The 26,420-nt window shown below is 33.7% G+C and overlaps 6 protein-coding genes across 8 annotated transcripts; 3 read left to right on the top strand and 3 right to left on the bottom strand.

Moving 5' to 3' along the window:
* Nucleotides 1-224: 224 nt before the first annotated feature.
* Lrrk (Leucine-rich repeat kinase) lies at nucleotides 225-8,017 on the top strand. The gene is made up of 2 exons (XM_017900045.1): nucleotides 225-323; nucleotides 398-8,017. The coding sequence occupies exon 2, from the start codon at nucleotides 406-408 to the stop codon at nucleotides 7,789-7,791; it is 7,386 nt and encodes a 2,461-aa protein (XP_017755534.1). The 5' UTR covers nucleotides 225-323; nucleotides 398-405; the 3' UTR covers nucleotides 7,792-8,017.
* A 434-nt stretch (nucleotides 8,018-8,451) lies between these two features.
* Nucleotides 8,452-10,027, bottom strand: LOC108547483 (7,8-dihydro-8-oxoguanine triphosphatase). The gene is made up of 3 exons (XM_017900033.1): nucleotides 9,876-10,027; nucleotides 9,046-9,191; nucleotides 8,452-8,725 (listed from the first exon to the last, which is right to left on the bottom strand). Exons 1-3 carry the CDS (start codon nucleotides 10,025-10,027, stop codon nucleotides 8,532-8,534), a joined length of 492 nt encoding a protein of 163 aa, XP_017755522.1. The 3' UTR covers nucleotides 8,452-8,531.
* Nucleotides 10,028-10,594: 567 nt separating this feature from the next.
* mRpS23 (mitochondrial ribosomal protein S23) lies at nucleotides 10,595-11,537 on the bottom strand. Its single transcript, XM_017900031.1, has 4 exons — nucleotides 11,399-11,537; nucleotides 11,083-11,244; nucleotides 10,883-10,982; nucleotides 10,595-10,745 (listed from the first exon to the last, which is right to left on the bottom strand). Exons 1-4 carry the CDS (start codon nucleotides 11,440-11,442, stop codon nucleotides 10,638-10,640), a joined length of 414 nt encoding a protein of 137 aa, XP_017755520.1. The 5' UTR covers nucleotides 11,443-11,537; the 3' UTR covers nucleotides 10,595-10,637.
* Nucleotides 11,538-11,721: 184 nt separating this feature from the next.
* Nucleotides 11,722-12,804, top strand: nero (deoxyhypusine hydroxylase nero). Its single transcript, XM_017900021.1, has 3 exons — nucleotides 11,722-12,001; nucleotides 12,083-12,403; nucleotides 12,494-12,804. The coding sequence occupies exons 1-3, from the start codon at nucleotides 11,722-11,724 to the stop codon at nucleotides 12,802-12,804; spliced, it is 912 nt and encodes a 303-aa protein (XP_017755510.1).
* A 4,139-nt stretch (nucleotides 12,805-16,943) lies between these two features.
* Nucleotides 16,944-25,927, bottom strand: LOC108547484 (facilitated trehalose transporter Tret1). 3 transcript variants are annotated; one of them, XM_017900034.1, is made up of 4 exons: nucleotides 25,834-25,927; nucleotides 20,144-20,226; nucleotides 18,619-19,064; nucleotides 16,944-18,272 (listed from the first exon to the last, which is right to left on the bottom strand). In XM_017900034.1, the coding sequence occupies exons 1-4, from the start codon at nucleotides 25,902-25,904 to the stop codon at nucleotides 17,376-17,378; spliced, it is 1,497 nt and encodes a 498-aa protein (XP_017755523.1). In that variant the 5' UTR covers nucleotides 25,905-25,927; the 3' UTR covers nucleotides 16,944-17,375. The 3 variants fall into 3 exon arrangements, 2 of the variants coding, with proteins under 2 accessions (XP_017755523.1, XP_017755524.1); XM_017900035.1 differs by lacking the exon at nucleotides 25,834-25,927 and adding an exon at nucleotides 24,489-24,569; XR_001890212.1 differs by lacking the exons at nucleotides 16,944-18,272; nucleotides 18,619-19,064; nucleotides 20,144-20,226 and adding an exon at nucleotides 24,552-24,628 and having other exon boundaries at nucleotides 25,834-25,908.
* Glob1 (globin 1) lies at nucleotides 21,872-24,632 on the top strand. The gene is made up of 4 exons (XM_017900036.1): nucleotides 21,872-22,444; nucleotides 22,687-22,881; nucleotides 23,560-23,785; nucleotides 24,501-24,632. The coding sequence occupies exons 2-4, from the start codon at nucleotides 22,724-22,726 to the stop codon at nucleotides 24,630-24,632; spliced, it is 516 nt and encodes a 171-aa protein (XP_017755525.1). The 5' UTR covers nucleotides 21,872-22,444; nucleotides 22,687-22,723.
* Nucleotides 25,928-26,420: the final 493 nt, after the last annotated feature.

Genomic DNA, 26,420 nt, shown 5'->3' on the forward strand with positions numbered 1-26,420 from the left:
TATATATAAAATTTTTAATGTAAAGACAAGTAAACAAATAATCGAAATTTTACAAATGTATATAAACAATTTTAAGTATCTATCTTCCACTTTAGATACAGTGGATCTAAAATTTATAAAGAATGTTAAAATTTTTTATATATTAAACTGTATTGAATATAAAACATTCAATTTTGATCAAATTGAAAATAAAAAATCCTATGTAAAATATCACAAGAGAAGAGTGCATCAAGAATATGACCGCATAATTAATGATTAAATGAACTTGCAATCAATCAATTTGCAACCATGTAATCAAGATATTTATAATTAAAACACAGTTTGTAAGTACAAAATAATATTTTTACAAATAAAAACTATAAAAGCATAAATATAAAAATATAATAAATATTTATAGTTGACATCATGGAAGATTATACTCCTATCGATGAAGATTTTCCTGGTCGTTTGCTACACCAAGCTGCTTTGTGGGATAATGCAGAATTATTAGAAGATCTTCTAAGAGGAGAGCATGCACAGTACATAAATAGTCAAGATTCGTGGGGCAGGACACCATTACATGCAGCAGCTATAACAGAAAATTCAAGATGTTTGGATGTACTGTTGTCTGCTGGAGCAAATCCAAATATACCATGTGGACCTCGAGGTCATTATAGAATACCATTACATATTTGTGCAGAACACGGTCATAGTTCCAACATTGAAAAACTTTTAAAATTCAATGCTAATCTTACAATTCAAGACAATAATGGTGAGATACCATTGGATATAGCTGAAAAAGCTAAGCAAGATATTTGTGTAAATTTACTTAAATTGGCAGCTGAAAAATATGAATTGCAGAAACTTGCTACTCATGATTCTTTGCGTGCAATCTGCATACAAGGAGACATTGTGGCAGCTAAGAATATTATTCAAAGTCGTACATTAGATTTGGAATGCATTATCAATATGGCACCAAATGGTGCAAATACACTACTTTTTGTAGCCTGTGAGATTGGCCATAAAGATATAGTTCGTTTGCTTTTAGATCATGGTGCAGACTGTAGAATGCATCCTGTCACCAAATACTGTCCATTGTATATAGCCTGTTACAATGGTAAAGTGGAAATAGTGGAATTGCTCCTTCGACATTTTCCTAAACAAGTACAATCTTTAACTGTGGAAAAATGGTTACCAATTCATGTGGCAACTATAAATGGTCATCATTTAGTTATTGATCTATTATTAAAATTTGAATATCCACAACATACGTATCAACGCTATAAAGATTCATCTGGAGAGTTTGAGTATGAAATGCCATTTGATATCAATACTCAGGATGTTACAGGACAAAATGTTCTGTTTATATCTAGTATGCTTGGGAATATTAAAATCGTAGAATTACTACTAAATTACAAAGTAAAAGCAAGAAAAATAAAAGAGGAAGAAACGGGGGTAGCGCAACCGCTTCCGATGTCGAAAAGAAAAATTTCAAGCGGAATACAAAGATTGATGTCTAGTTTGAATTTTAGAAGCAAAGCATTCGATAAAAAGGATGACAATATGATATGTCCACTAAATTTAGATTTGTATTGTAACAATGCTACCGAAACATCTTTACATACAGCGGTAAAAGGCAAGCATACAGAAGTAGTTACTGCTTTATTATTGGCAGGTGCTGATCCTAATTTGCCTGTAAAAGTTCCTTACGATCAAAACGATCCAGAAAGTAATTATTCTAGCGCATTAATTATAGCTTGCCAGCAACGTGACATAAGAATTGCAGATCTATTACTGAAACACGGTGCTGTAGATAACACGTGTAAAGCAATAAAAATCGCCGCACAAAATAGAGATGAACCTCTCACAGCAAAACTTTTATCCATAAAAGCTTATCCAGATTCGGAATATAAAATCAATAAAAAAGCTATGACTGAATGTACTCAAACTTCTCATTTTTCTGCATTATCCTCTTTTGGAAATGTCACGTATTCGACGCTATTTCCAAATACACCGACAATGATAAATTGGCATGATCAACAGTGTCATCTTTCACAAATACGATCGCAGTGGTTGACAGACGCTGTATTACACGTAAACAAAAAGCTAAGTGCAAAAAATAATGACTTGGTGTTATATGCCATTACCAGGATAGATATCTCTCATAACTCTATTACTTCTGTTCCATCCATAATATTTTATTTACAAAGTTTGCGATATCTTAATATGGCTCAAAATAAAATAGATACTCTTGTAGCTGAACCAAAAAGTCCTAAGGATAAACTGTGTCCAGTTTTAGAAGAAATGTATCTTCAAGACAATCGATTGGAACAGTTGCCAGAATTTATAATGAATTTACCTACATTGGAGATTATGGATGTTTCAAATAATAAATTACAATGTCTTCCGGATAATTTATGGCGAGCACCAAAATTAAAGGAATTAAATGCATCATTTAATTTGTTGAAGACTCTACCTAGTCAAGCTTCTCAAAACATTTCACGGAAATCACAACGGGAGGATTGTTTAAACAATAGCCCTAGTAGCCGAAGTTTAGCATCGCAACTAGCTATTTCACGCGAAGACTCATTAGAGTTTGAGTCATTCACTAAAATAGCAAATGCACAAAACATCGAGATGGATCGTCCTCATGTTTGGACCAAATCCGTTCAAGTGTCGGAAAAGGTTTCAGACGACAACGAAGGCGGAGCAAGATCAGTGCTTGCATCCTTGAACTTGGCGCATAACTTATTCAATAGCATCCCAGTAGCTTTGCCGTGTTTAGCTGTAAATCTAGTGAGATTAAACATGGCTTATAATTCTCTTCGATCTATGAGCCATATAACTTCATATCCGGCGAGTTTAAAACAATTAGATTTATCTAATAATCAAATCTCTCGTTGGCCCAGTTTGCCACAGGTGGACGGTGCCGATTTGATGGAACAAGCAAATACGGCATGTTATTGTCCTACAACGAATGTACAATCTCCAATTGTTCCAGGCAGTAACAGACAAACGGCAACGTCCTTACGTGATGTAGTTCTTATGTCGGTTTGTACGCATAGACGTCATTTGCGCTTAGAAAATTTAAGAACTTTAATTCTTGCTAATAATCTGTTGAACAGGATTCAATTAACGTCAATCGATGATGGAGAAATGCCGAATTTAGAAGAGGAGAATGTAGATAAGGATACGAAAGTTGGTTATTCTGGCTCAAAATTGTACCTTCTGTTTCCTAATGTCAGCATGCTCGATGTTAGCAATAACAAATTGAAAGAGATTCCACAGAACATTTATGAACTTAATAATCTATCTGTCCTAAACATAAGCGGTAATCCGGATATTATCGAATTACCACCACAAATGGGATTACTTTCTCGTTTATGGAACTTAAATACCCAAGGCTGTAGACTACAAGAACCTTTGAAAACAATGATTGAATCGAAAAAATATAAAACAATGGATGTGATTGGATACTTAAAATCAATCTTAGAGGATGCTAAACCATATGCGCGTATGAAGTTAATGATTGTAGGAATTCAAGGTATCGGTAAAACTAGCCTATTGGAGCAATTGAGACAAGAAGGTGAAGTTCCAAATAAAAAGAAGGCTACAGAACATTGGGCAAAAAGAATGGGTAATAAAAATATTAATGCAAAGACTGCCAAAGGAACAACCATATCTACAGTTGGTGTTGATATTGGAGATTGGATCTACGAAAAGAAAGTAAGAGGTCAGTCATCTCACGGCCCAGTTTATTTTAGAACGTGGGATTTTGGTGGACAAAAGGAATACTACGCGACACATCAGTATTTCTTATCTAAGAGAAGTTTGTATTTGGTTATATGGAGGATCACAGATGGTTTCAAAGGAGTATCTGAAATATTTCAATGGTTAGTAAATATTCAAAGCAGAGCCCCTAATTCTCCAGTAATTATTGTTGGCACTCATTACGATATATCGTACGAGCATAGCGAGGCATTACAACAGTACATTCGTGACAAGTTCATACATGTTGTCGACGCTGAGAAATGTGGCTTGCCGAAAGTTATGGAGACCATTGAAGTGAGCTGTAAAACGAAACACAATATAAAAATGCTATGCAATTTGATATATGATGTTGTATTTAGTTTAAGATCACTTGGAAGCAAAGAATTATTACTCGAACAAAAAGTTCCTGCCAGTTATCTCGCCTTGGAAGACGTAGTAATACAGCTTGCACACGATAGGAAATTATCGGGTGCAGATCCGGTTTTAAGAGCTGATCAGTATTATTCGACAGTAAATAATGAACTTCAAAAATTACACAGATCATTTAGAGATCCTGCTGAACTACATCAAGCAACACTTTTTCTTCATGAAAATGGCATTATTTTACATTATGACGATGCTACTTTGAAAGATTTATATTTTCTTGATCCACAATGGCTTTGCGACATGTTAGCACACGTAGTAACGATACGTGAAATTAACCCTTTTGCCAGATGTGGTATAATGAAAATGGATGATATTCAACATGTTTTTAAATCTTCTACGATATCATCTATAGATACGCAAGGATATATCGTTAGCTTGTTAAATAAGTTTGAAGTTGCATTAACTTGGGATTATCGCACTTTATTGATTCCTTCTTTATTACCAACTGAAGAAGATATTTTAAGGAATAATCAAATAATTAAAATTCCTGTAAAAACACGAGGTTGGCACATACGTTCTAAAAAAATTACATCTCCAATGATAACATTTCAAAATTCGTCTACCGATGGTAAATCGTATACGGAGTGTGTACTAACGTCTAGGTCACAACCAGATTGTTCCGTTACACGACTGCTTTTGATGTCTTACTTTCCCAGTGGCTTTTGGTCGAGGCTCATAACTAGAATTTTGGCCGATGATGCTATTGTTGAAATTGTGATGTCGTTTTTAGCGCCTTTCAAAGATTTTGTCGATGATAATATATTCACTAGCTTGTTAGATACACAAGCAGAGTGGGTTCTTTGGCAAACAGGAATAGAATTAAGATATTCTAATATTACTTTACTACGTCTCAAAGAAGTCAATTATAACTTAAAAAATTCACCATATGACTATAGACAATTTAAATTTAAACTGAAACAAGATGGAATATGGTGTACAGTAGATTTAAAGAATTCAGCAATTTTAGAAATTTGGTTCCCAGTTGATACGTTAGTGATAAAACAACCTATATTGTCAGATTCAGCTGAAGAAGAACCGATGGGTTATCAAGCAATTGTAGTAGAACCTCGACCAGAAAGTATGCCACAATTATTGGCATTGATAGTTGATCATATTGATATTTTGCTAGAAGATTGGTATCCTACATTAGGAACACGTTTTGTGCATACATCTGAGGGTAAACTATTGGTCACACGATTAATACCGTGTCCGCGTTGTTTACTAAATAATGGAGAAAATGAGAATGAAATTGTTGATAATGATCGTTTATCAGAGGATATTCAAAAATATTATATAAATAAAGAAAGACAAAGTCAGGATAGCTATAAGTCCGATGGCGATAGCGGTGTAGGATATGATAGCTTAACATCAAGTAGAATGCCATCTTTAGAAGGTCATCCAGATATCATTAAACAAAACACTCATCCTGAAGGTATTTTAGCATATTCCTGGATGGTTGAAGAATGTATTTTGTCTGCCTATAGTAATAAACCAATTAGTTGTCCAAAACATTTTGACATCCCATTGTCACATGTAGCTCCAGATATCATTTTTATGGATCTTGGTTCAAAACATTTAATAAAATCAGAAGATATAAAATTGGGAAAATTGTTAGGTCGAGGAGCATTTGGATTTGTATTTAAAGGTGTTTGTCGCTTACCGGGAACTTATCAAAAGGTCGATGTTGCTATCAAAATGTTACAACCAGTTCCACCAGGTCCAAACTCAAAACAATCAGCTGTTCTTGCTTACAAAGCTGCACAAAGTAAATGGGATAGAGATCCTCTACAGTATGCTTGCAAAGCTTACTGTACTGCAAGGCAAGAATTAAATATTTTGTTGACACTTAGACACACAAATATTGTTCCATTAATTGGAATAGTGGTTAGTCCACTAGCATTAGTACTAGATCTAGCACCGGAAGGTGCATTGGATAATGTATTAAAAAATTACCGACGTTCGGGTGCTAAATTAGACCCATATACATTACAAGCTATAATTCTTCAAGTTGCAAAGGCTGTAGAATATCTTCACCAACAACATGTAATTTATAGGGATTTGAAATCAGAAAATGTTTTAGTTTGGCAGATGCCTTTACCATTTCAAGATTATCCTGAACATCCTGTTCATGTTAAAGTAGCTGATTATGGTATATCCAGACTTACATTGCCAACTGGTGCTAAAGGATTTGGAGGAACAGAAGGATTTATGGCACCTGAAATTATTAAATATAATGGTGAAGAAGAATACACTGAAAAAGTTGATTCCTTCTCATTTGGAATGTTTATATATGAATTAATTACTTTAAGACAGCCATTTGAAGGCCATGAAGCAGTTAAAGAATGCATTTTGGAAGGTGGAAGACCACCATTGACATATAGGGAAACATTCCATCCTTGTTATGCTCTTGATTTAATGGTTATATGTTGGGCTCAAAATCCAAAAGATCGACCTACTGCAAGTCAAATAGTTTCTATAGCATCAGCACCTGAATTTACACATCTTATAGATGTTATATTATTAACAGAAAGAACTCAAGTAACTGCTATCACTATGACAAATAGAACTATAGAAGAAAACTTAAGCGGTGATGAAATTTGGTTTGGACATAACAATGGTGAAGTCGATATGTTATTAGGAACCCAAAAAGGCTGGTTGCAACACATTAGGATTGAAACTCCTATAATACCATATGCAATGTGTGGAGTAGATGGATATATATGGATTGGTGATGATATAGGACAAGTACATGTTTATTTAGGCAGTAATTTTGGTTGTGTTGCTAGTTATAATCTTGAACCTGATCATAGTATAGAATCTAAAATAGTGGGTTTAATTTATTTGGAACAAATAAAACAGTTTGCAGTAGCATTGCATAGTGGGAAAACATTTTTATTGTCAAATTCCTTCACTCAAATGAAAAAGATGGAAATTACAACTGATATTCAAGACAACATAAAGACATATTCTTTGGCAGCTGTGTATAAAAAAAAACGTATATTAGAATTATGGATTGGGCAAAGTTTTGGTAAAGTATCAATATATATTCTAAAAGATAACAGTCTAATAGATTCAGTACAAGTTTCTCATGTAACTGGAGAGACAGCTATTAAAAATTTATTTGCAACATATTTATTGAGTGCCGAAAATTCTGTATTATCATATACATACCCTGGTTGTATTGTGTATCAATGGGATGTGGATACTAGGCAAATAATAAATAAGTTAGATATGTCCAAATTAGTACCTTGTTCGGAGAGTTTAAAATCCATTTCTATAGAAGAAAATTTATCAACAGAAAAATGTCAAGTAACAGCTCTGGAAACTTGTAGAAATCAATTGTATATTGGCACTACTTGGGGATGTATTGTGGTTGCTGAATGTAATTCTCTTAGACCAATTACTGTTTTCAGACCCTTCGAAGGTAAAGTATGTCAAATAATATCATTTAAATCAACAGATGAAAAGAAATTAGTATTAGCAACTGTTGGTCAAGGTTACAGAAGCTTAATTTCACGATATACAGATTTTCTGATCGATAGTTTAGATGCAGAAGATCTTAAGCATAGTATGTATGCTCTGTTATGGAGATCTGAACATTGGTCAGCTGCTTAATCATAATTTTTTATAACAAGGTAAAGTCGAGAGTGCTTTGTGGTGCAAACTTGAGTGATATGACTGGTTGAAAATTCTATACGTCCATAATATACTTTAGTCTATAAACTATATAAGCTCTCTATCTTGCCTCATCTTACATCTTTTGAGCTGAAGATAAAAATATTTATCCTTTAATCTGTCCAAGCTATACGGTGCTTGATTGATATATTCTCTGCAAAATTTTCATTTGCAAAATGAACATAATTTAAGCAAGATATTTTTATCTTTATGTGATGTAATACAATATAGTTTTATAACTCATCATAGGTACTTAGAGCTTTACAGTAATAATACATTTACTTCATAATAAAAAGTAGAAGAAAAGATTATTAGCCTCGCAACATATTTGAAAAATTCATTTAATGATCTCTGACATATTACTAAATATCTGTATATTTAAGACAGTTTAGTATATGTGCTTATACTTCATGGAAAGTTACAAGCAGATACAATTAATATAATACCAATGTAATATATTTGTACAATGTCTGCTTAAAAATTTGTCTCAAAATAATATAAGTTTGATAAACAATAGTAAATGATAATGATTCCAAAATTTTACTATTAAAAAGGTTATCAAATTAGTGTAAAGTTAAATTTTATTATAATTATGAAAATGTGAAAGTGAATTTTTTAATAATAATTAAAATTCTTAACATGTAAAGGAATATGTGGAAATTGTGAGTGAAGTGTGTGTACTAAGCGATATGATCTAAAGTTGGTAGTTCTTCCATAGTTTCAATGTTATACTTAAGAATTAAGTCTTGACCTTGGTACAAAAAATATCCCTTGAATAATTCTCCTCGTAACATGTAAGGGAACCAATATTCATCATCCGGCCACATTTGTTTGAAAGGAATATCTTTTAAATTATACCATTTTGGCTGCATTTCTGAACAAAAAAAAAAAAAAAAAAAAAAGACATTACTGAAAATATGAGATAGATATATTTTTAAACTTTCTCATTTTGCTGGAGTATGTTTCTAGTTTCTTTTTCTTTTTTTAATTGATCTTCAGTTTACATAATTTAAACAGTAACATGCAATTTTGAGCTTATGATTGGATAAAAATTATTGCAATATGATTAAAATAGACATAGAACCATTGAATTATAATTGAAATTGCACATAAAAAGAAATTATCAGTAGTAATAAATATTTGATAATAATATAACATTAATTTTAGTTAAAATAATATTTAAAATTTAAGTACCGTCAGATTCCATTATTTGTCCATAATACTTATATGTTTCAAAGACATGAACTTCTAATAGAATTTCATTTCTTATAAATTGAAATTCCAAAATACCAATTTTTTTTAATTCTTGTGCAGATAAACCACATTCCTCTTTCAATTCACTACAAAATTACAGACGGTTAATCTGATTTTTTTTTTTGATAGTTTTCTTTTATTTTGATCTATTTTATATGTGATACCAATATTGTAATACAATATATGCAATATTCATATTATATTGCATAATTTTTAGCTGAAATGTTTCTTCTATTTTTATTAATTACTGTTACAATTTTAATTTAGGCGTATAGATTTGTATTTATTTAATTATTTAAAATTGTACCTGTGTATACAAGATGATTTATGAAAAATATTTTATGATACAAAAATAAATTTAAATAATCTAATTATTATTTAATTATACAGTAGTGTATTATCAAACATCGTGAGTGAGGAAACATGTATATTAATTTTATTGTTTTTATACTCTAAATAAAGAAAACTTGAACATTTATAAATAACATATTATTTAACTGATATTTGTTTAATCATATTAAGTTTTTGTAACTATTTTCATGAATCATCCTGCATATTATTAAATAAAACGGTAAAAATCTTTGTTAAATTTCGTTGTTATTTAATGTATCGATAATTATGAAATATAAAATATTGTTGAATATAAAATTTTCAACTTATTACTAACTATGTTTAAACAAATTTTTAGTATTACATTAAAGATCGATGATAATAAATTTTTTGATCAATATGTATAAAATACTTCCGATAAATTATTTAAAGTTATTTACCGTACAGCACCTTGAAAAATTGATTCTCCTGGTTCTATTTTACCACCAAAACCATTCCATTTATCTTTCCCAAAACCTCGTTTTTTTAAACCCAATAAAATTTCTGTTTCTTTTCTGACAAAGACTAATGAAAAAATTTTTCTCATAGACATTTTAGTGTATTTAATTTATCTTGAAAGTTAAAATTGTATGTTTACATCGGTAATGTAATTTTTAATTTATAATAAAAATTAGAACTATAATACAATCCTTATTTTGTACTGAAAAAAGTAAAAATTCAGTTTTATTTCTTTCCTTTACGTAGTAATAAAAATTCTCACATAACATAAATTATTATATTTTAATTTAGAATATATTTGGAAGGTTATGTCACCGAACATGTGTTAAATGTATTAACGATAGTTCCTGAATTTATTTTTACTTAACCCTACAAAATATAATCGTGGAAAACTTAATAACGACATAATTTTAGTGATATTAATTATTTCTAATAATTTTAATAAATTATTATAATTATATATTGAACAGTATATTTAAAATAACAATGAATTAATAAATTAAATTCACATTTATTAACACACATACACTTACTTCTATAAAATCAATGGAAGAAAGTAGTATGAACAATGAAGATTAAATGCACATGTTGTATATAAATTAATACTATATTTATTGTCTATTTAATATACTATTACAAAAGCAATTGGTATAAGATGTACTTGGTTTTTCTAATGTTGGATTTTATCTGCCATTGTCATACCCTTACCTATCTATTTTCATATTCTTTGCTGGCTTTGATTCTGATAAAAACATTTCATTATATTTTTCTAATGCGTTCATATATGCTTTTTCTTTGTTATTGTTATTAACCTATAATGATTAAAATACACTGTATAATATTTATAATTTGATTATATAAAGTTATTATATGTAACTAATTATTTTATATTTATGTGGAATTATATAATATTGTTTGATAAAGCAATCAAATTTTTATTATATATTACCGATAATAGAGAATTATACAGAGCCAGAAATATTTCAGTTCGGGAAGCTTTATTATTTTTCAGATTTACTGCAGGTATTTTAACATCTTCTTGAAATTTTCTACAAAATTACATTTGAAATATAAACATATACTATACATGTATCGTGATATTACATACATATTTATTAACATTTGTAAAGAGACTGAAATTTTACTCACGCTCTTATACAATCTTCATCATAAAAAATATCTTGTATTTCTTTGTTTGATACTATTCTATTAAATCGAGGTTCATATTTTGGAGGGAATGCTTTATATACATCGTACCATATCGGTACATTTTGTAGGGCCAATGCATTTGCACGTATCAATGATGTTACTCTAAAATTAATTTAAAAATATATATATAATGTAAAATTAATAATACTTTATTAAACGATGTAGATAATGATAATAAATAATTTATATAATAATATATAACCTATTTTGCATACAATATTTGTAGTTCCATAATATGCATATTAAGTAATTTTACCTTGAGAAAATTGTTCCAATTCTTTCTGTTCTACTTTTCGCCATATTTTAAATGTAGTATAATTCTTTAAATGCAATAATGCGCGTTGTGCATTTATTTCTTTTCGGAGAAACGACTCACGTGATACTCGTTTGTACACTTAACCTCAAATATTTAGTTACAGTAATTTAGCATATGTTTTCATGTGTAAACACTAGTGTTATATGAAGTAATATCAATTTTAATTACAATAGAGTCGAGTTTATAAATTATTGATATATCTTATATTTTCAATTAATCTATTTAATATTAAATATTTTTCATTCATATAAAAATTTGCAAATATGTTGGGAATAAATAAAAATCAAATTTCTGCAATTGGTTGTGTTTTAAATGACCAAAATCGACCATTAAAAGAAAGATTTCGTGCTTTATTTACTTTAAAAAATATTGGTGGAGCTGAAGCTATTCAACAAATTCATAATTGCTTTAAAGATGAATCAGCTTTGTTAAAACACGAACTTGCATATTGCCTTGGTCAAATGCAAGATACTCGTGCTATACCAATTCTTATAGGAATATTAAAAGATGTTACACAAGAGCCAATGGTTCGTCATGAAGCAGGTACTACACATTTGTCCTTTACTAAATGTCAAATTTCATTTCTTAATGTTTCTTATTAAGCAATATATTTCTTTATAATAGGTGAAGCTTTGGGTGCTATTGGAGATCCTAATGTAATACATATATTAGAAGAATATAGCAAAGATTGTATACCAGAAGTTGCAGAAACATGTCAATTAGCATTGTGTAGATTACAATGGTTACAGTCGATTAGTGATTCAACGAATTTACACAGGAGTCCCTATATGTCAGTAGATCCAGCACCACCAGCAGATATTGCAGATGTTAAGAAGTTAAAAGAAATCCTTTTAAATGAAAATATTTCTTTATTTGAGAGATATAGAGCTATGTTTGCTTTGAGAAATATACGTACTCCAGAAAGCATTCTTGCTCTCAGTGATGGTGAATATAATAATAATTCTGTCAGATTATATTTTTGTTATTTGCAGTTTTTATTAATTTATGTCATTCTAAAAATATTTATGTAAATAGGTCTAAAAGTAGGCAGTGCTTTGTTTAAACACGAAGTAGCTTTTGTACTTGGACAACTTCAAGAAGAAATTGCTGTCCCATATTTAGAAGCTTGTTTAAAGAATGTAGAAGAAAATGAAATGGTCCGTCACGAGTGTGCAGAAGCGTTAGGCTCTATTGCTACTCCAAATTGTTTTGATATATTATATAAATATTTAAATGATAGTAAAAGAGTTGTTAAAGAAAGTTGCATAATTGCATTAGATATGTGTGAATATGAAAACAGTTCAGAATTTCAGTATGCAGATACATTAGGAAAAGTTGCAGTTTAAAAATATATTTCTATATATTTCTAAATAAATAAAAATTTCATATAATAAAATAAAATAAAATAATTAAAGATAAAATTATTCAAAGCAGAAACTGTTAAATCCTATGTAATTAACTATGATATACGATAATTATATTATTTAGTATAATATATGATAAATGAATGAATATAAAAGATGATTATACCAAAATTTATCATATTTTATTTTTATTATCAAATTAACCTTGTTGAGGAGTTGAAAGTGAAATATTTTCAATACTGGAAAAAGTCTCATAATTTTACAATAAAAAATATATGCCAAGACCTATTTTTTTCATTTTGTCCAAAATGAAATCTTTTTTAACGTAAAAAGAATATTATCGTGTTAAAATATATCCAAGTATTTTAACAGGGTTAAACGTGATATTCAATTTTACAGATATTACACGTGTCACATGATATTCAAATACTTTCAGTATTTTAAGTTTTGAAATGGGAAATTTACTTAATTACTCGGTTGCTCGTTTAAAAGTGAAAGAAGATCGTCATCGTGCTTCGCAAATTGAACTTTTAAGTAATGATTTCGACAAAGTAAAAGAAATTTGGCAAATTGTAGAAAATGATAGCGCATACTATGGCTATGCAATTTGTACTGTGTAATTAAAACCTATTATATCATTCTTAAAAGTATAATTATATAATTATTGAATTATTTAATATAAAGTATATGAACGCGCAGGCTTTTGAAAAATCATCCGCAGTATATGAAGTATTTCGAAGACGAATCGATTCCATTATTCGTACAAGAAGCCAAAATGAAGAAAAAATTTACTACCATATGTGAAATCATTTGCGTTTTATTCAAAAATTATTACGACAAACCGTTTCGAAGGGATTATTTTCTCGGCTACATCGCAATGGTCCACAAAGATATGGAACTGACGTACAAAGATTTCGAAGTTTGCCATGTTTTCAGTGTAATAAATCTCACATACAGACATTACATGATATAAATTAAATTTCATTTACAGAATTTTATGTCGGATTTAATGGAAACATTGATCATAGAGTTACCACGTGTAATGACTACCGAACACATCATTGCGCAGACAAAATATTCCACCGCGGTAAATAAAAAACTGTTAAATCTTATGAGTGATCACGATAAAAGAATGATGCAAATGCTACGTACGGATTCAACCATGACAAAGGTATCGCTTTTCAAAAGATCTTATCGTATCGACGCGACGCACTGTGGGGCGGATGCACCAAAATACGGTAAAAAGCCATTTTAGAAAAGTTTGGTTTTAAAACAAATTTTTACACAAATAGTTAATTAGAGCTATGGAGTATTATATAGTACCATTTTTTAAAACAATTGTCCATTTTTAACATCACTACACGACTTTGAAGAAGTTCAAATTACGTCACTTTAAATATCACAACACGAACTTGGAGAAGTCAAATTGCAAATGACCCGACAAAATCGAAGAAAAATTGTCAAAACTACTAGAAAACTGTCTTTTCACCACTATGTTAAATAAATATCCTAATCCATAATCAAAATCTCGGATCTACAATCGATAATAGGAAACTACGCAGTATGTTTATACTATTTCCCCTGCCGTCGCTTCTCATCGTACATGAACCGTCAAAATCGAATATAAATTGTCATAACTATTAAAAAACTGCATTTTCACAATTATTTTAGCTAAATATCCAAATCCACAATCAAAATCTAGGATCTACAATCGATAATAGGAAACTACGCAATATGTTTATACTATTCCCCTGCAGTCGTTTCGCATCGTACATGAACCGTCAAAATCGAATATAAATTGTCATAACTATTAAAAAACTGCATTTTCACTATTATTTTAGCTAAATATCCAAATTCACAATTAAAATCTAGGATCTACAATCGATAATAGGAAACTACGCAATATGTTTATACTATTTCCCCTGCCGTCGCTTCGCATCGTACATGAACTGTCAAAATCGAATATAAATTGCCATAACTATTAAAAAACTGCATTTTCACAATTATTTTAGCTAAATATCCAAATCCACAATCAAAATCTAGGATCTACAATCGATAATAGGAAACTACGCAATATGTTTATACTATTTCCCCTGCCGTCGCTTCGCTTCGTACATGAACCGTCAAAATCGGATATAAATTGCCATAACTATTAAAAGACTGCATTCTCGCAATTATTTTAGCCAAATATCCTAATCCACAATCAAAATCTAGAATCTACAATCGATAATAGGATGGTATGCAGTATGTTTATGTGATCTACACTCACGACGCTTGATTTCGCACATGCACTTCGTATCATTTTTATATGCACTATGTAACTTCACTTTATTTCACTTGTGGTATATCACAACCGAACAAATGGTTGTAGTTATATGTCTTGAGCTTGGTAAAGGTCTATCAATTTGTTAATGTTGTGTTGTGGTTCATTCGTCAACATTACGACAATGTTGCAACGTAACCTATAGTTGCAATGTTACGAACTAATAACTAACACTGGACATTATTATTCTTGGATATACGTTTCGTCGATTGCAGCAATTAAAATTTCATTCAGTAATAATACTATTTTACGAAATGTTTTCTGTAGCCATTGAAAGTTTTATTTTGACGCGCGATAATACTGCACCATGTGTTACCGGTATGTTCGATTTGACTTCGACTTGAGGTTAACTACGGTTGTACAAGCTAAGCGTTGTCGCGGGAAATACTCCATCTTTGAAATAGTCATTTGCCAAAGAATCGATGTAGAATACCAAACGAGGTATTTTATATTTATTAATAACAATATTAATTTTAAAGAAATACTTACAAACAATGTTCCGAATTACGTCAGATAAAGTAATAAAAAAAAAAAGAACAAAAAGAATATATGATAAGAATGATGATGATAATGATGAAGATGGTGATGATATCGATGATACGAAATAAATTGGAAGTTTATCAAGTTTCTCATCTGAATAATTCATTATTTATTAATAATTAGTAATTATTTATTCTTTATTATTTTGTTCTATACTTACCGCATTTATTTTATTTACATAAAATCATTAGTTTTTATACTTTATTACCATTTATTCAAATATTATGTACAAAATCTTAAAGATTTAAGTAAATTTAAGTAAATTAAAAGAGCTTGAAAAATGATTTACAAAATTTCATGTTTTTAATTAAAAAACCTATTTATTAATAAAATTGATGAAAAGAAACTCAGAAAAATATTAAATATATATTTGAAATTTATGAAGTACGAAAATAAGCTATATATATGTGATATCAGCTGATAAATGCTTTTTGCCACATTTGTGCGACGTGTCAAATTGTAGAATGTCAACTGCTTCACGATTTCATATAAAATTAAGTGCGAACTTTAAACAGTGTTGTACATGGAAAAATGATCCAGAGTTGCAAATTATGTATGGATATCCACTGAAATATTGGCAATATAAAAAACGATATTGGGAATATCGAAGAGCAATCTGGGCATCGATGGAAGCCGAGATGTTGGCGAATTCTACGCTTGATTATAACATGGACAATTCCAAAACGACGGGTTTTACTCGAAAATCTGAGCAAAGCAAGAGATCGGTCCGTAAAAAGCAAACAAGATCACAATCGCCTAGCGGAGGTGTAAGTTCGGACAGTGACGTGAATCAATTACGAAGTAACGCTATATTCTTATCCACGTATTATTCGAAAGTCGATTTTATTTAATTTTTCGATAACGAACATTCGTTTGATTAATAAAACAATACCAACAATGTAATCAAAATTATAATATTTAATTTCAAGAATGTAATAGTAAAAACATTTATTTTTTAAATTGTCACTGGAAGCGTTAACTTCAAGGACTGAACGTATCAGCCAGTCGACAAGAATCTCATGGTTACTAACAATGGGAGACACAGAAGGAAGTAGTCAAATTGGAAACGGCTCTAAATCTATTCAAGAGGTAGAACGCACTGCATCTATATTTCTGTTTATCACAAAAATTGATCTTTGCTTTTATCCTGAACGCAGTCACGATATTGCTAATATTTTCTTCTCGAAGGTGAAAGATGATCGTAATGACGGTAATAATAAGGATTCGAAAAATTTGCATACGCAAACTACGCAAAGCACGTATCCCTCGCAAGTAAAGGAAGGTATATTACGTTTAACATTTCTTAAACCGACCTTTACATTTTCTTCCTTTCCTGTCTTCCTTATTATTCGCCGATGTAATCACGAAATAAAATTCTTTTCCACTGCAGGGACAAACGCGAATGTCAGAAATCAGACGGCAAGGGAACGTAAACGAATATATAACGCGCACTTTGTTCATCAAGCTTAAAAATTTCGCAGGAGACACGATAAGAGCATAGGTAACTTAAAACTCTTCCTTGCTTTTGCCTTTCGTCGTCTTGTCCATTTGCCTCGTACTAATATTTCCTTAAATTCGATTTACAGAACGCTCGCGGTTTCTCGTGGCACTTGAACAGCGTGAAACAGGTTTCCGATGGTACAAATAAAATCACAGAGAAAGTTCAAATACATAAAGTGCAATTAATTGTTTATTCTGCTTCCGTTACTTCAGCTTTCGCCTTCTTATTACAACTTTCTCTGTCGAATATGTCCTGAATTTCTTTGAAGGACTTGCGCGAAGTTTCTGGCATGATGACGTTCACAACGATAGTGATTATAAGTTCGATAAGGGCAAAGCCGAGGAACATTGCGTGATAGCCGAAACGATCTACTATAGGCTTGTAAATTACTCCAACGATCATAGCGAGCGCGGATCCGTAAGCATTGGCAATCGTGGTTGCCCAGGATTTCACACAAATCGGGAAAATCTCCGAGGAGACGGTTGCTGGGATCGAGGCTAAGCCAAAGGCGAAGAAAGCGACGTAAATCCCGACGGAAATCAATGGTACCAGAGAAAACTTATCGACCTTCATCCCTATTTTGGCAAGTAAGAAATATACTCCGATAACAACGAGGCACAAGGTACTGGTGTACGCTGATACAAGGTAAACGACCTTCCTGCCAAACCTGTCGACAACCAACGAAGACACTACGCTCGATACCAAAGCGATCCCACTGATTAGAAGAAGAGCAGTCTCGGTAGAGAAACGTAGATGGAAATGATTAAAGAGGATGCTGCTGTACGATTGGATGGCCATATATCCGGATAACTGTTGCCCTGCCAGTAACAGTAATAGGAGTAACAATGCTCTCCTGTGCGCCGGTATCACGAATAGCTGCTTAAAGCCACCCTCTTTTTCGGCTTCTATGGTCTTCTTTATTTCTTCAATCTCTTCGCTGTTATCCCTTCTGCGCCTTAGCCATACCAAGGTTAACGCGGCACATTTCTCCTTGTTCTTCTTTATGTAAAAGTAAGGCGATTCCGGTAACCACAGAGCTGTGAGGAGGAATACGACTACTGGTGCTAGACAGATCAGCGTCAGAATCTGAAACAAGCGATTTAATTCTTTAATATCTTGCCGATTTTCATTTGAAATCGCAGTACAGTTAATTTGACATCTTCCTCCTCTACTTCTCAACGCATTGCGTCTCGTGACAATCTCTTCAGCCTCAATTTTTGACGCTGATACGTTGTCATCGGATATATATTACACGCTACTTTGTGCAAATGTAAAGAGTTTCTAAAATTTCTGATATTATTGGACATATAGTTTAACATAGCACTTGTCGTCTTCATTTAATTTTCACGTTCGTGGATTTACGTGATACACGCGTGATCATTTTAAAAACCCAAAGTCGTTGATATTCCCGAGGAAATTTTCCAACAATTACCTTTCCCGAGAAGAGTGGACCAACACCGTATATGAAAATGTATCCCAAATTGAGCATCAGAGCCATAAGTGTGCTGCAGCCTCCTCTGATATTTGTTTCAACTATTTCTCCAAGGTACACGGGGACCATGGCACACAGCGCTCCAACTGACAGACCAACGATGAATCTCGCTAACAAAAGTTCCACCCAAGATTTCGCCAAGAAAGTGAGCACCCAGCAGACGATGAACGGCACGCTGGTTAGATAGAGGAACCATTTTCTGCCGATGCGATCCAGCAGTAATGCAGATAGAAATGGACCGAAACAGCCGCCTATCGATATCGCGCAGACTACCCAGTTTTCAAGGTTGCCAGGCACGTTTATGGGAGATTTGTGGCTTCGTATGTCGGGTAGAGCAATCGTCATCCAGCCATAGGCAATTCCAGAGCAGAACAGCATTAGAGTAACTTGAAAAGAAAAAGAAATAAAGAAATATTATATATTTCTCGATTACCATCGAACCGGGTTAATTATGCATGAGAGTGTTCTTATTTTCGGACGCGTTCCAAAATATGATCGTGGGATGATCTTTTACTATCAATAGAACACTCGTAAGTACGATTTAACGCTAGAGCTATGACACTTCACCAGAGGGGTGAGAATGACTCGTTTCAGAATTTTATCTTTGCACTTACTGAAAATACACAGTTCCTTCTGCTGAAATTAATATTGAATTTTATCCGAATAGAAATCTAATTTTATATGCTTATTTATTTTTATTACACCGTTTTGATGATTATTGTTTATGTATATTATATTCGGGTACGGATTACATATCGGTAAGTCTAGTGTCAATTAATTCGTGGTTTGCAGTGAATCGAGTGATCAGAGACATATAGATGGCCAGGAATACGAATAGCTGTATCGTGATTAGCATTGTTTAATTGTTCCGTTTATCTCCTTAATCGAGAGGCTCGCGATCTATCGTAACAGTGATCTACGATGTATAATGTATTTATTATCTGTTAATCGATGATATCGTACGAATAATGTTCGTCTATTTCAAACGAACTGCACTAATGCGATATACCTATATCTTGGTCTCTAATAGGATCGCCTGGACTTAACGTGAAAAATCACGTTTCTTCCGCCATGATCCGAATCGTTAAATAGCTTTTCTATGGAGACCACTGTGCATGCAAAATGTGTTCATAACGTGCAGGTGCACCGTAAGAAACTTGTTATAGTTTTAGGATACGAGATCATGTATTTCTGTCGATACCGATTAAGGAGCTAAACGAAGGGAACAGTGATGTAAAATTAAACACGTTCGTTATTACCACGTTGAATAAGTGTGAAAATTCTGTCGACATTGTTATCGATGGACGAAGTTAAGTCACGACATCGAGTTACAGTAAATTCTGCAACGTTTCTCATCGTTTCTCAAAGTCGACAGAATTTTCCAGCTCGTCCTATACGTTCTATTAGACTATTAAATGTTTCTATCTATTTTTATATTTAATATTCTTATCTGTTAGATATTTACCTATAACACTGCATATTATTTGCAAGTAAATCTTTCCCTTGTCCTTCATCACTCCTTCGAGTTCAACCATGGTCGCTGCTTCTCTGCGTACAGAAAACGATTACTCTCAATGCATCCTCTGTTTGTTACGGAGGTCAATTCCGTTCGATAATTGCTAAAGGAAGATGATAATTACTGACTAGATAAACGAGGAATTTTATCTTTGACGGAGAGACAAACATTTCAGAGGCACCCGGCACGAACGGCTCGCATATTTTTCTTACGATACGTGCACCTCATGCAAAGCAATTAAAGCGATGTCGCAATTTTAGCACCTGGCAGGTGCACACGAAGCCGCATTTGTCATAAGGGAGATGTTCATCAATCATTGCACGTTCTATTGGAATAGAACGCACTACATGGACAAGATTTATAGCGTGGTCTTAGAAACCTTCACATTCACATTTATATTTTATTACACGCGTGATTGTTTAAACGATCTTATTAATTACTGTCTCGATCATTTTGTCGTCTAAACAAGTATGTCCTTTTTTCATAGTCCTCGCGATTGACTGAGATGACAGTCTCTCGTGTTCTGCACGCAAGTCCTTCGGGAGTTTAAGACCAACAGGTTTGCTCGGTATAATTTCGTGAAATGACGTCAATGGGACGAATTATGGTCAGGATTGTACATACATCGATCACGAACAGTCCTGTTTCACCTGGCATTTTTCACGTCGTTTCATCGTCGTTAAAATACCGTTTACCAGTTGTAAAATCGACCTGCATCAAGGAGTGACGTATGCGATCATTTTGAAAGCTCGTACTTGCGTATAAAATTTCGTGGAATTTCATTTCCATCTATTTAGCCATTTATTTCGTCGCAAGGTGCATATCTCGACGTGACATACCTTTCAATCGCCTTTTTCTATGTATTCTTGCATTTCCATTCGCTATTTATTTCTCACTTTCCTTTTCTTTCCTCGAGTCGTGAACATGACACATTAACATAATTTCTGTACTTATTCTTCTCTTTAATGGGGAAGTATTTATGCCATTCGAGTTACATCGTAACTGATGTTCTTCCTATATTTCCCTGGAAATTTCGTACGAGATATAATTCCTATATCCGTGATTACGTTACTGCGTTCGTATATGTTTCGATATTAGACATTCGGATCAAGGATATGTATTATATTCGCGTTCTACGTCAATTTCTCAGCAAGTGGAGTAGAGTTGAAACTCGAACAGAACAGTGAGTTAGACACTAATTGGAAGAGCGATCAATTCCAGCCGAATCGCTGTATTTCGCTTGTTGCCATCCAAGCTCTATAATTAACATCGTTACTTAACGAATTGACTCTGTACAATTAACAAACTGGTTCAGGTATATCACACGATTCAAAGATTTTCAGACTCGTAAACTGCATGAAAGACTTGCAACCTGATTCAGGTATATCGGACAACTTCTCAATTATCTAAGAAAAAAAAAAAAAGAAAAAAGAAAAGAACAGGAAAATTTATATCACGTAAAGGAATATACAATAAATTATTGCACGTCTTTCTAATTACCCACAAAAAAAGAAATAAATAAATGAAAAGCGCGGGAAAGAAGTATATACAAACACCGTACTAACAAAAAAAAAAAAAGAAAAAAAGAAAAGAACAGGAAAATTTAAACAAAGCAAAGGATTATACGATACATTATTACACATCCTCCTAATTACCCACAAAAAAAAAAAAATAAAAAATAAATAAAAATAGTGGGAAAGAAGTATATACGTACACCGTAACGCTTTCTCATTCTCAGATACCGAGGAAAATCGAGGGACGTTTGTTGGACGAAAGAAACAGTGTACGTAGACACGTATGTACGTAGCATGCCTGGCGAGTACGTGTGTGGCAAGGTTAATCGGTTAAAGTAATTAGCCGGATGCGAACGTTGGGTTCGTGAAGGAATTTAGGGGCGGCCATTGTTGACGGTCGTCGTGTCGTTTCAGCAAGGATCGAACGATCAGAAGCCGATCGGTGTTCGCCGAAGCAACGCGGAGTTCAGTGACCAACGCGTTAAGCAGTCGAATCGGTTAACCGACTTAACCAGTTGGCTGCTGATCGTGTAAAGAGGCTGTAATCCTTTAATCATTTAACCGCGTGACATTAGCAGCAGCGACGATCAAGTGGAGGGGGTGGATTTAAAATAGCATTAGATAGGCAGTGCCGTCAGTCGGGCTCGAAGAACGAGTAGTCGTCGTCCAACCGTGTCAGCGATTGAGCGAATTGAAACGACAGTACGTGGCACGTGACATATCATACAGAATTACGGTAATTGTGGTGACTCGAATCGAGCGCTTAGCACGCTGATAAACGGCGATCATGACGTGATCTAGACGAATCGATTTATCCAACGAGCATTCAGACCCTCGCACGAGTTCTTCTTTTCGTTTCTCATTCATCGATCCCTCGAAATATCGCATGATCGAAGCGCGAACCTTCACCGTTTGACCGGCGCGGCCTCTTTCTCCGTCGTCACGGGAAAGGAAAATCATTCTCCTCTTTCTGCCAAGGGTTTCCCCTTTTCCCGGCGTTAACCGGCCACCGGACATGGCAATGTTTCTTCGTTTCCTCGGGATCTTGCCGCACGACGATAACAAAGTCGATTCGGCCACCGGGCTGACGGAGAGACAGAAGAAGCTAGTGCAGAACACGTGGGCTGTTGTGAGAAAGGACGAGGTGGGCTCTGGCATTGCCGTGATGACCGCGTAAGTTTGCAATTTCTTCCTCATCGATAACGATACGCGGAATCTCCGGTCGATAAGGTACAATAGCGCTTATCGGAATAAAGCAACGATTGTTACTGTACAGCCAGTGAGACGGTAGCGAGGTTTGCGACGTTTGACAGCACGTTGCGTAAACACGACTGATTCATTTTTAATATTTCGAAATCTGTTATGAGCCGATGTTCAGAGATAATCTTCACAGGAATATCGTGGCGGCGTCGCGTTTATCTCGATCGATAGTGGAAAAATCGTTAGATAAACTATCCTTGATATTGTGTCTTCTGTAGTTCTTGTTATTCCGTTATCTTCGCGCCAAGGTCTTGTTTCGATCATAGCTAACCGTGTCGCAACGTTCCAATCCAGGACGATTAACTTCACATTGATTCCGTTTCGCGGATTTTCCTTGATTTCCGCGTTTTTCGCGTAAAAACCTTTCATTGGTTCGCGATAATTCTTCCGTGGAGCGCGAACAAATAAGCGAATCACGCGGCTGCGAATAAAATGTGGCGATGGGAATTATTATCATAGCCAATTATCGATTAGCTTCGATGAATCGCGAACGAATAGTTAGAAACATATTTCTTTCCGATAAATATGGTATTTCAGTTTGCTCCATTCACGTGTCACTATGACGATATCCGATTGCACGATCATTTTCAGATTCTTTAAGAAATACCCGCACTACCAGCAACACTTTAACGCTTTTAAGGACATCCCATTGAACGAACTACCGGCTAATAAACGGTTTCAAGCTCATTGTGCCAGCATAATTTCGGCCTTAAATTCCGTTATCGATTCCTTGCACGACTCAGGATTAATGGAGGCGAACCTAGTCGTCTTGGCCGAGAGGCATAAAAAACGCGGCCAAACGAAGCTAGAATTTGAGGTACGAGTGCGAAAGTGACGGTGAAAAATCGAGCAAACGCGCTGCTCGTGTCCCTTAAAAGCGAAAGTAATTATTGATTTTCACGGATCCAGTGCTCAAGTTAACCCTTTTGGTACCAACCACCACGTACGAACCGTTCGCAAGCCAAAACGATGATCCCCACTTTTCCAATCTTTTCGCAATCTTATTATCAAATCGCTAGATCATCTGTAACATTCTTTTACTCGATAAACGGCTACCTTTTCCCTTCGTGGAGACGATCAATTTGGAAAACGAGCAGCTCGTATAGCGTTTCTAAAATTTTCGAATTCTACCCGTAAGCTCGACAGATTATCGCTATGATCCCGAGCAAATTCTTTAATTTGCTAGTTTTTTGATTTGGTAGTTATCGAAAACCTAGGTATTTAACGTTTATGAATCTTCTGAAATTTTACAGAAGTATACAAATTTGAAATATGAAAATAGTGGTACTAAAAGGGTTAGAACAAACGATACGATTTCGCATTATAACACGAATTTGAAATATGAAAATAGTGGTACTAAAAGGGTTAGAACAAACGATACGATTTCGCATTATAGTACGCTATGCGTGTAAAATTGACAGATTCTAGATTCTTTCAAACTTTACCGCGAGATTTGACCCAATAATCTACAGTAAGTCTAGAGTAACGTGTAGGTAGAAAAGTAAGGAATATTTTTTAACCTGGTTTTCTAGAATTTGAAGGAAGTAATGCTGGATGTTCTTCGCCAAGCACTAGGGAGACAATACACACCGGAAGTGGCTGAGGCGTGGAGGAAAACTTTGGATTCTGCTTTCACGAAAATATACCAGGTTCTTGCTTCCTGAACAACAAATTCCAATACATACATATTTCAATAATCAGTGAGAATTAAACGTTGTATATAAATTGCACTATTTTACATGCTCGCACCATTAGGGTATTAGGGACCAATAGGGTACGACTCGATGAAAATGGGAAAAAGAAAATCGTCTCGAATGTCGAGGAGAAATATGCGTTTATATATCGAGAACTAGACCTCTGTACACTCTGATATTACTATATCGTATAATGCATGTATATTTGTATATATTAACACACGTTTTGTATTACTCGTTTATTTTCAATCCTATGTATCGCACGTTGAACCATCCGATATTATAATTAAAGTTGCACGGACAAGTGTATAAATCCTTTATTTCTTTTTTCTTTCTCGTTTCTTTATCTTCGTTTCGTAGTTTCCTTTCTTCAAATTTTACTCGGCTCGTTATATTCCACGCACTTGTACTTCCACGCAACGATCCCCCGTAAATTTCTATACAGATTCCTTCCTGATCGACATCCTCCTCGGTGGCCAAAAAGTTACAATTTTTCAATTCTCGAAGAAATTACACGGAACCTGTCTTGCGTCCATTTTACGTAACACGACTATGTTCTACGTTTTCAACTACCCGACTGTACCGGAGAATTTTTTAGTACCGTACTCGATATAATCTTCTCGCTGTCAAACTTATTACGGATAGAACGTAGTTTATCGTTCGCTATACTCGGATCGATTCGAAATCGATAAAGTTCCACGCTCCGAACAACAGACCTAATCGACGACCAGGTGATCGGAAACTAGTCGATTCGATCGGCGGATAATTAAACGAATTACGAACGGTGCAATAATAGCCGTAAGCTAGCGACGTGGCGAAGCGAGACGCGTATTTTGCTCGCGGAATCAAAGGTACTGAATACCGGAATAAGTAGAGGGTCAAGTGTCATCTAGAATTCTATAGAAGACTATTCATATGCTAGCACGACGCTCGTAACAGACTAAGGCGGGACGTCGGACAATTGTGCCAAAGATTCATGCTCGGTCGCAGATCCCAGTCGACGATCGAACGTTTTCAACTCGAGGATGGTAGAACGAGAATACCATTGGATGGTTATTGAAAATATCCAGAGAAACGTTAAGTTTCGTGTCGAAGTGATCAACATGTTGGCACGATGTCGCGGAAACGCACATTTCTTGTAGGAAAATCGTTGAAACGAGTAGTCGCTTACCTATATTCAACTGGTGGACGCAGTAGACACGGTACTCGCAGTGATTCCGTCACACGTTTCACTTCAATCATTCAGAGCCATCTGTCACAGACTGGTATGATCCATTTTATAAACTTTCTCGATTTTTTTAGTCGAAGAGATAAAGACACTTTTTCGCAGCAGGAGCAACGATAATCTTCGTAGAGTCACGTTATCAGACCGTTTTCTTTTTACCATGTCCGTGTCATTGTCTAGAGTATATAGGCCAATCATAATCAATAATAAAATAATCGATTACCTTTTGCGTAGATAACATTACTCGATGTAATAATGTACAACGTTCTTCTGTATCATCGTTGCGAGTATTAGCTACATTTCAGATATAAAAATGCTTTTTATATTAATAATCTATTATTATCTACAGATATAATTCTTGAATAAGCGACTTCATGTTCAATATTGTGTTATTATTATCGTAGATCAGCTGGAATGGATTAGAAAGCGACGTTTGTCGAATTTCCATATATTTTGGCAGTAATTCGACCAAGTGACTCCAATATATTAGGTGAAGTAAAAAGAAATCCATTATTTTTATAAATACAAATACT

The sequence above is a fragment of the Eufriesea mexicana genome, unplaced genomic scaffold (genome assembly GCF_001483705.2).
Source record: "Eufriesea mexicana isolate 0111107269 unplaced genomic scaffold, ASM148370v2 scaffold1049, whole genome shotgun sequence".
Classification (NCBI taxonomy): Eukaryota; Metazoa; Arthropoda; class Insecta; order Hymenoptera; family Apidae; genus Eufriesea; species Eufriesea mexicana.

Excerpts from the sequence above, each read along its gene's own strand:
- Lrrk (XM_017900045.1), top strand. The coding sequence starts at position 406 with ATGGAAGATTATACTCCTATCGATGAAGATTTTCCTGGTCGTTTGCTA.
- LOC108547483 (XM_017900033.1), bottom strand. The coding sequence starts at position 10,027 with ATGTCTATGAGAAAAATTTTTTCATTAGTCTTTGTCAGAAAAGAAACA. Across the intron at positions 9,192-9,875 it reads ATTTTTCAAGGTGCTGTACG|TGAATTGAAAGAGGAATGTG; the intron begins GTAAATAACTTT and ends GTAATTTTGTAG. Across the intron at positions 8,726-9,045 it reads ACAAATAATGGAATCTGACG|AAATGCAGCCAAAATGGTAT; the intron begins GTACTTAAATTT and ends TTTTTTGTTCAG.
- Glob1 (XM_017900036.1), top strand. The coding sequence starts at position 22,724 with ATGGCAATGTTTCTTCGTTTCCTCGGGATCTTGCCGCACGACGATAAC. Across the intron at positions 22,882-23,559 it reads GGCATTGCCGTGATGACCGC|ATTCTTTAAGAAATACCCGC; the intron begins GTAAGTTTGCAA and ends GATCATTTTCAG. Across the intron at positions 23,786-24,500 it reads AAACGAAGCTAGAATTTGAG|AATTTGAAGGAAGTAATGCT; the intron begins GTACGAGTGCGA and ends CTGGTTTTCTAG.
- LOC108547484 (XM_017900034.1), bottom strand. The coding sequence starts at position 25,904 with ATGATTGAAGTGAAACGTGTGACGGAATCACTGCGAGTACCGTGTCTA. Across the intron at positions 19,065-20,143 it reads AATAATATGCAGTGTTATAG|TTACTCTAATGCTGTTCTGC; the intron begins GTAAATATCTAA and ends TTTCTTTTCAAG. Across the intron at positions 18,273-18,618 it reads GTCCACTCTTCTCGGGAAAG|ATTCTGACGCTGATCTGTCT; the intron begins GTAATTGTTGGA and ends CGCTTGTTTCAG.
- nero (XM_017900021.1), top strand. The coding sequence starts at position 11,722 with ATGTTGGGAATAAATAAAAATCAAATTTCTGCAATTGGTTGTGTTTTA. Across the intron at positions 12,002-12,082 it reads AATGGTTCGTCATGAAGCAG|GTGAAGCTTTGGGTGCTATT; the intron begins GTACTACACATT and ends TCTTTATAATAG. Across the intron at positions 12,404-12,493 it reads CATTCTTGCTCTCAGTGATG|GTCTAAAAGTAGGCAGTGCT; the intron begins GTGAATATAATA and ends TTATGTAAATAG.
- mRpS23 (XM_017900031.1), bottom strand. The coding sequence starts at position 11,442 with ATGGCGAAAAGTAGAACAGAAAGAATTGGAACAATTTTCTCAAG. Across the intron at positions 10,983-11,082 it reads GATGAAGATTGTATAAGAGC|AAAATTTCAAGAAGATGTTA; the intron begins GTGAGTAAAATT and ends GTAATTTTGTAG. Across the intron at positions 10,746-10,882 it reads TGTATAATTCTCTATTATCG|GTTAATAACAATAACAAAGA; the intron begins GTAATATATAAT and ends TAATCATTATAG.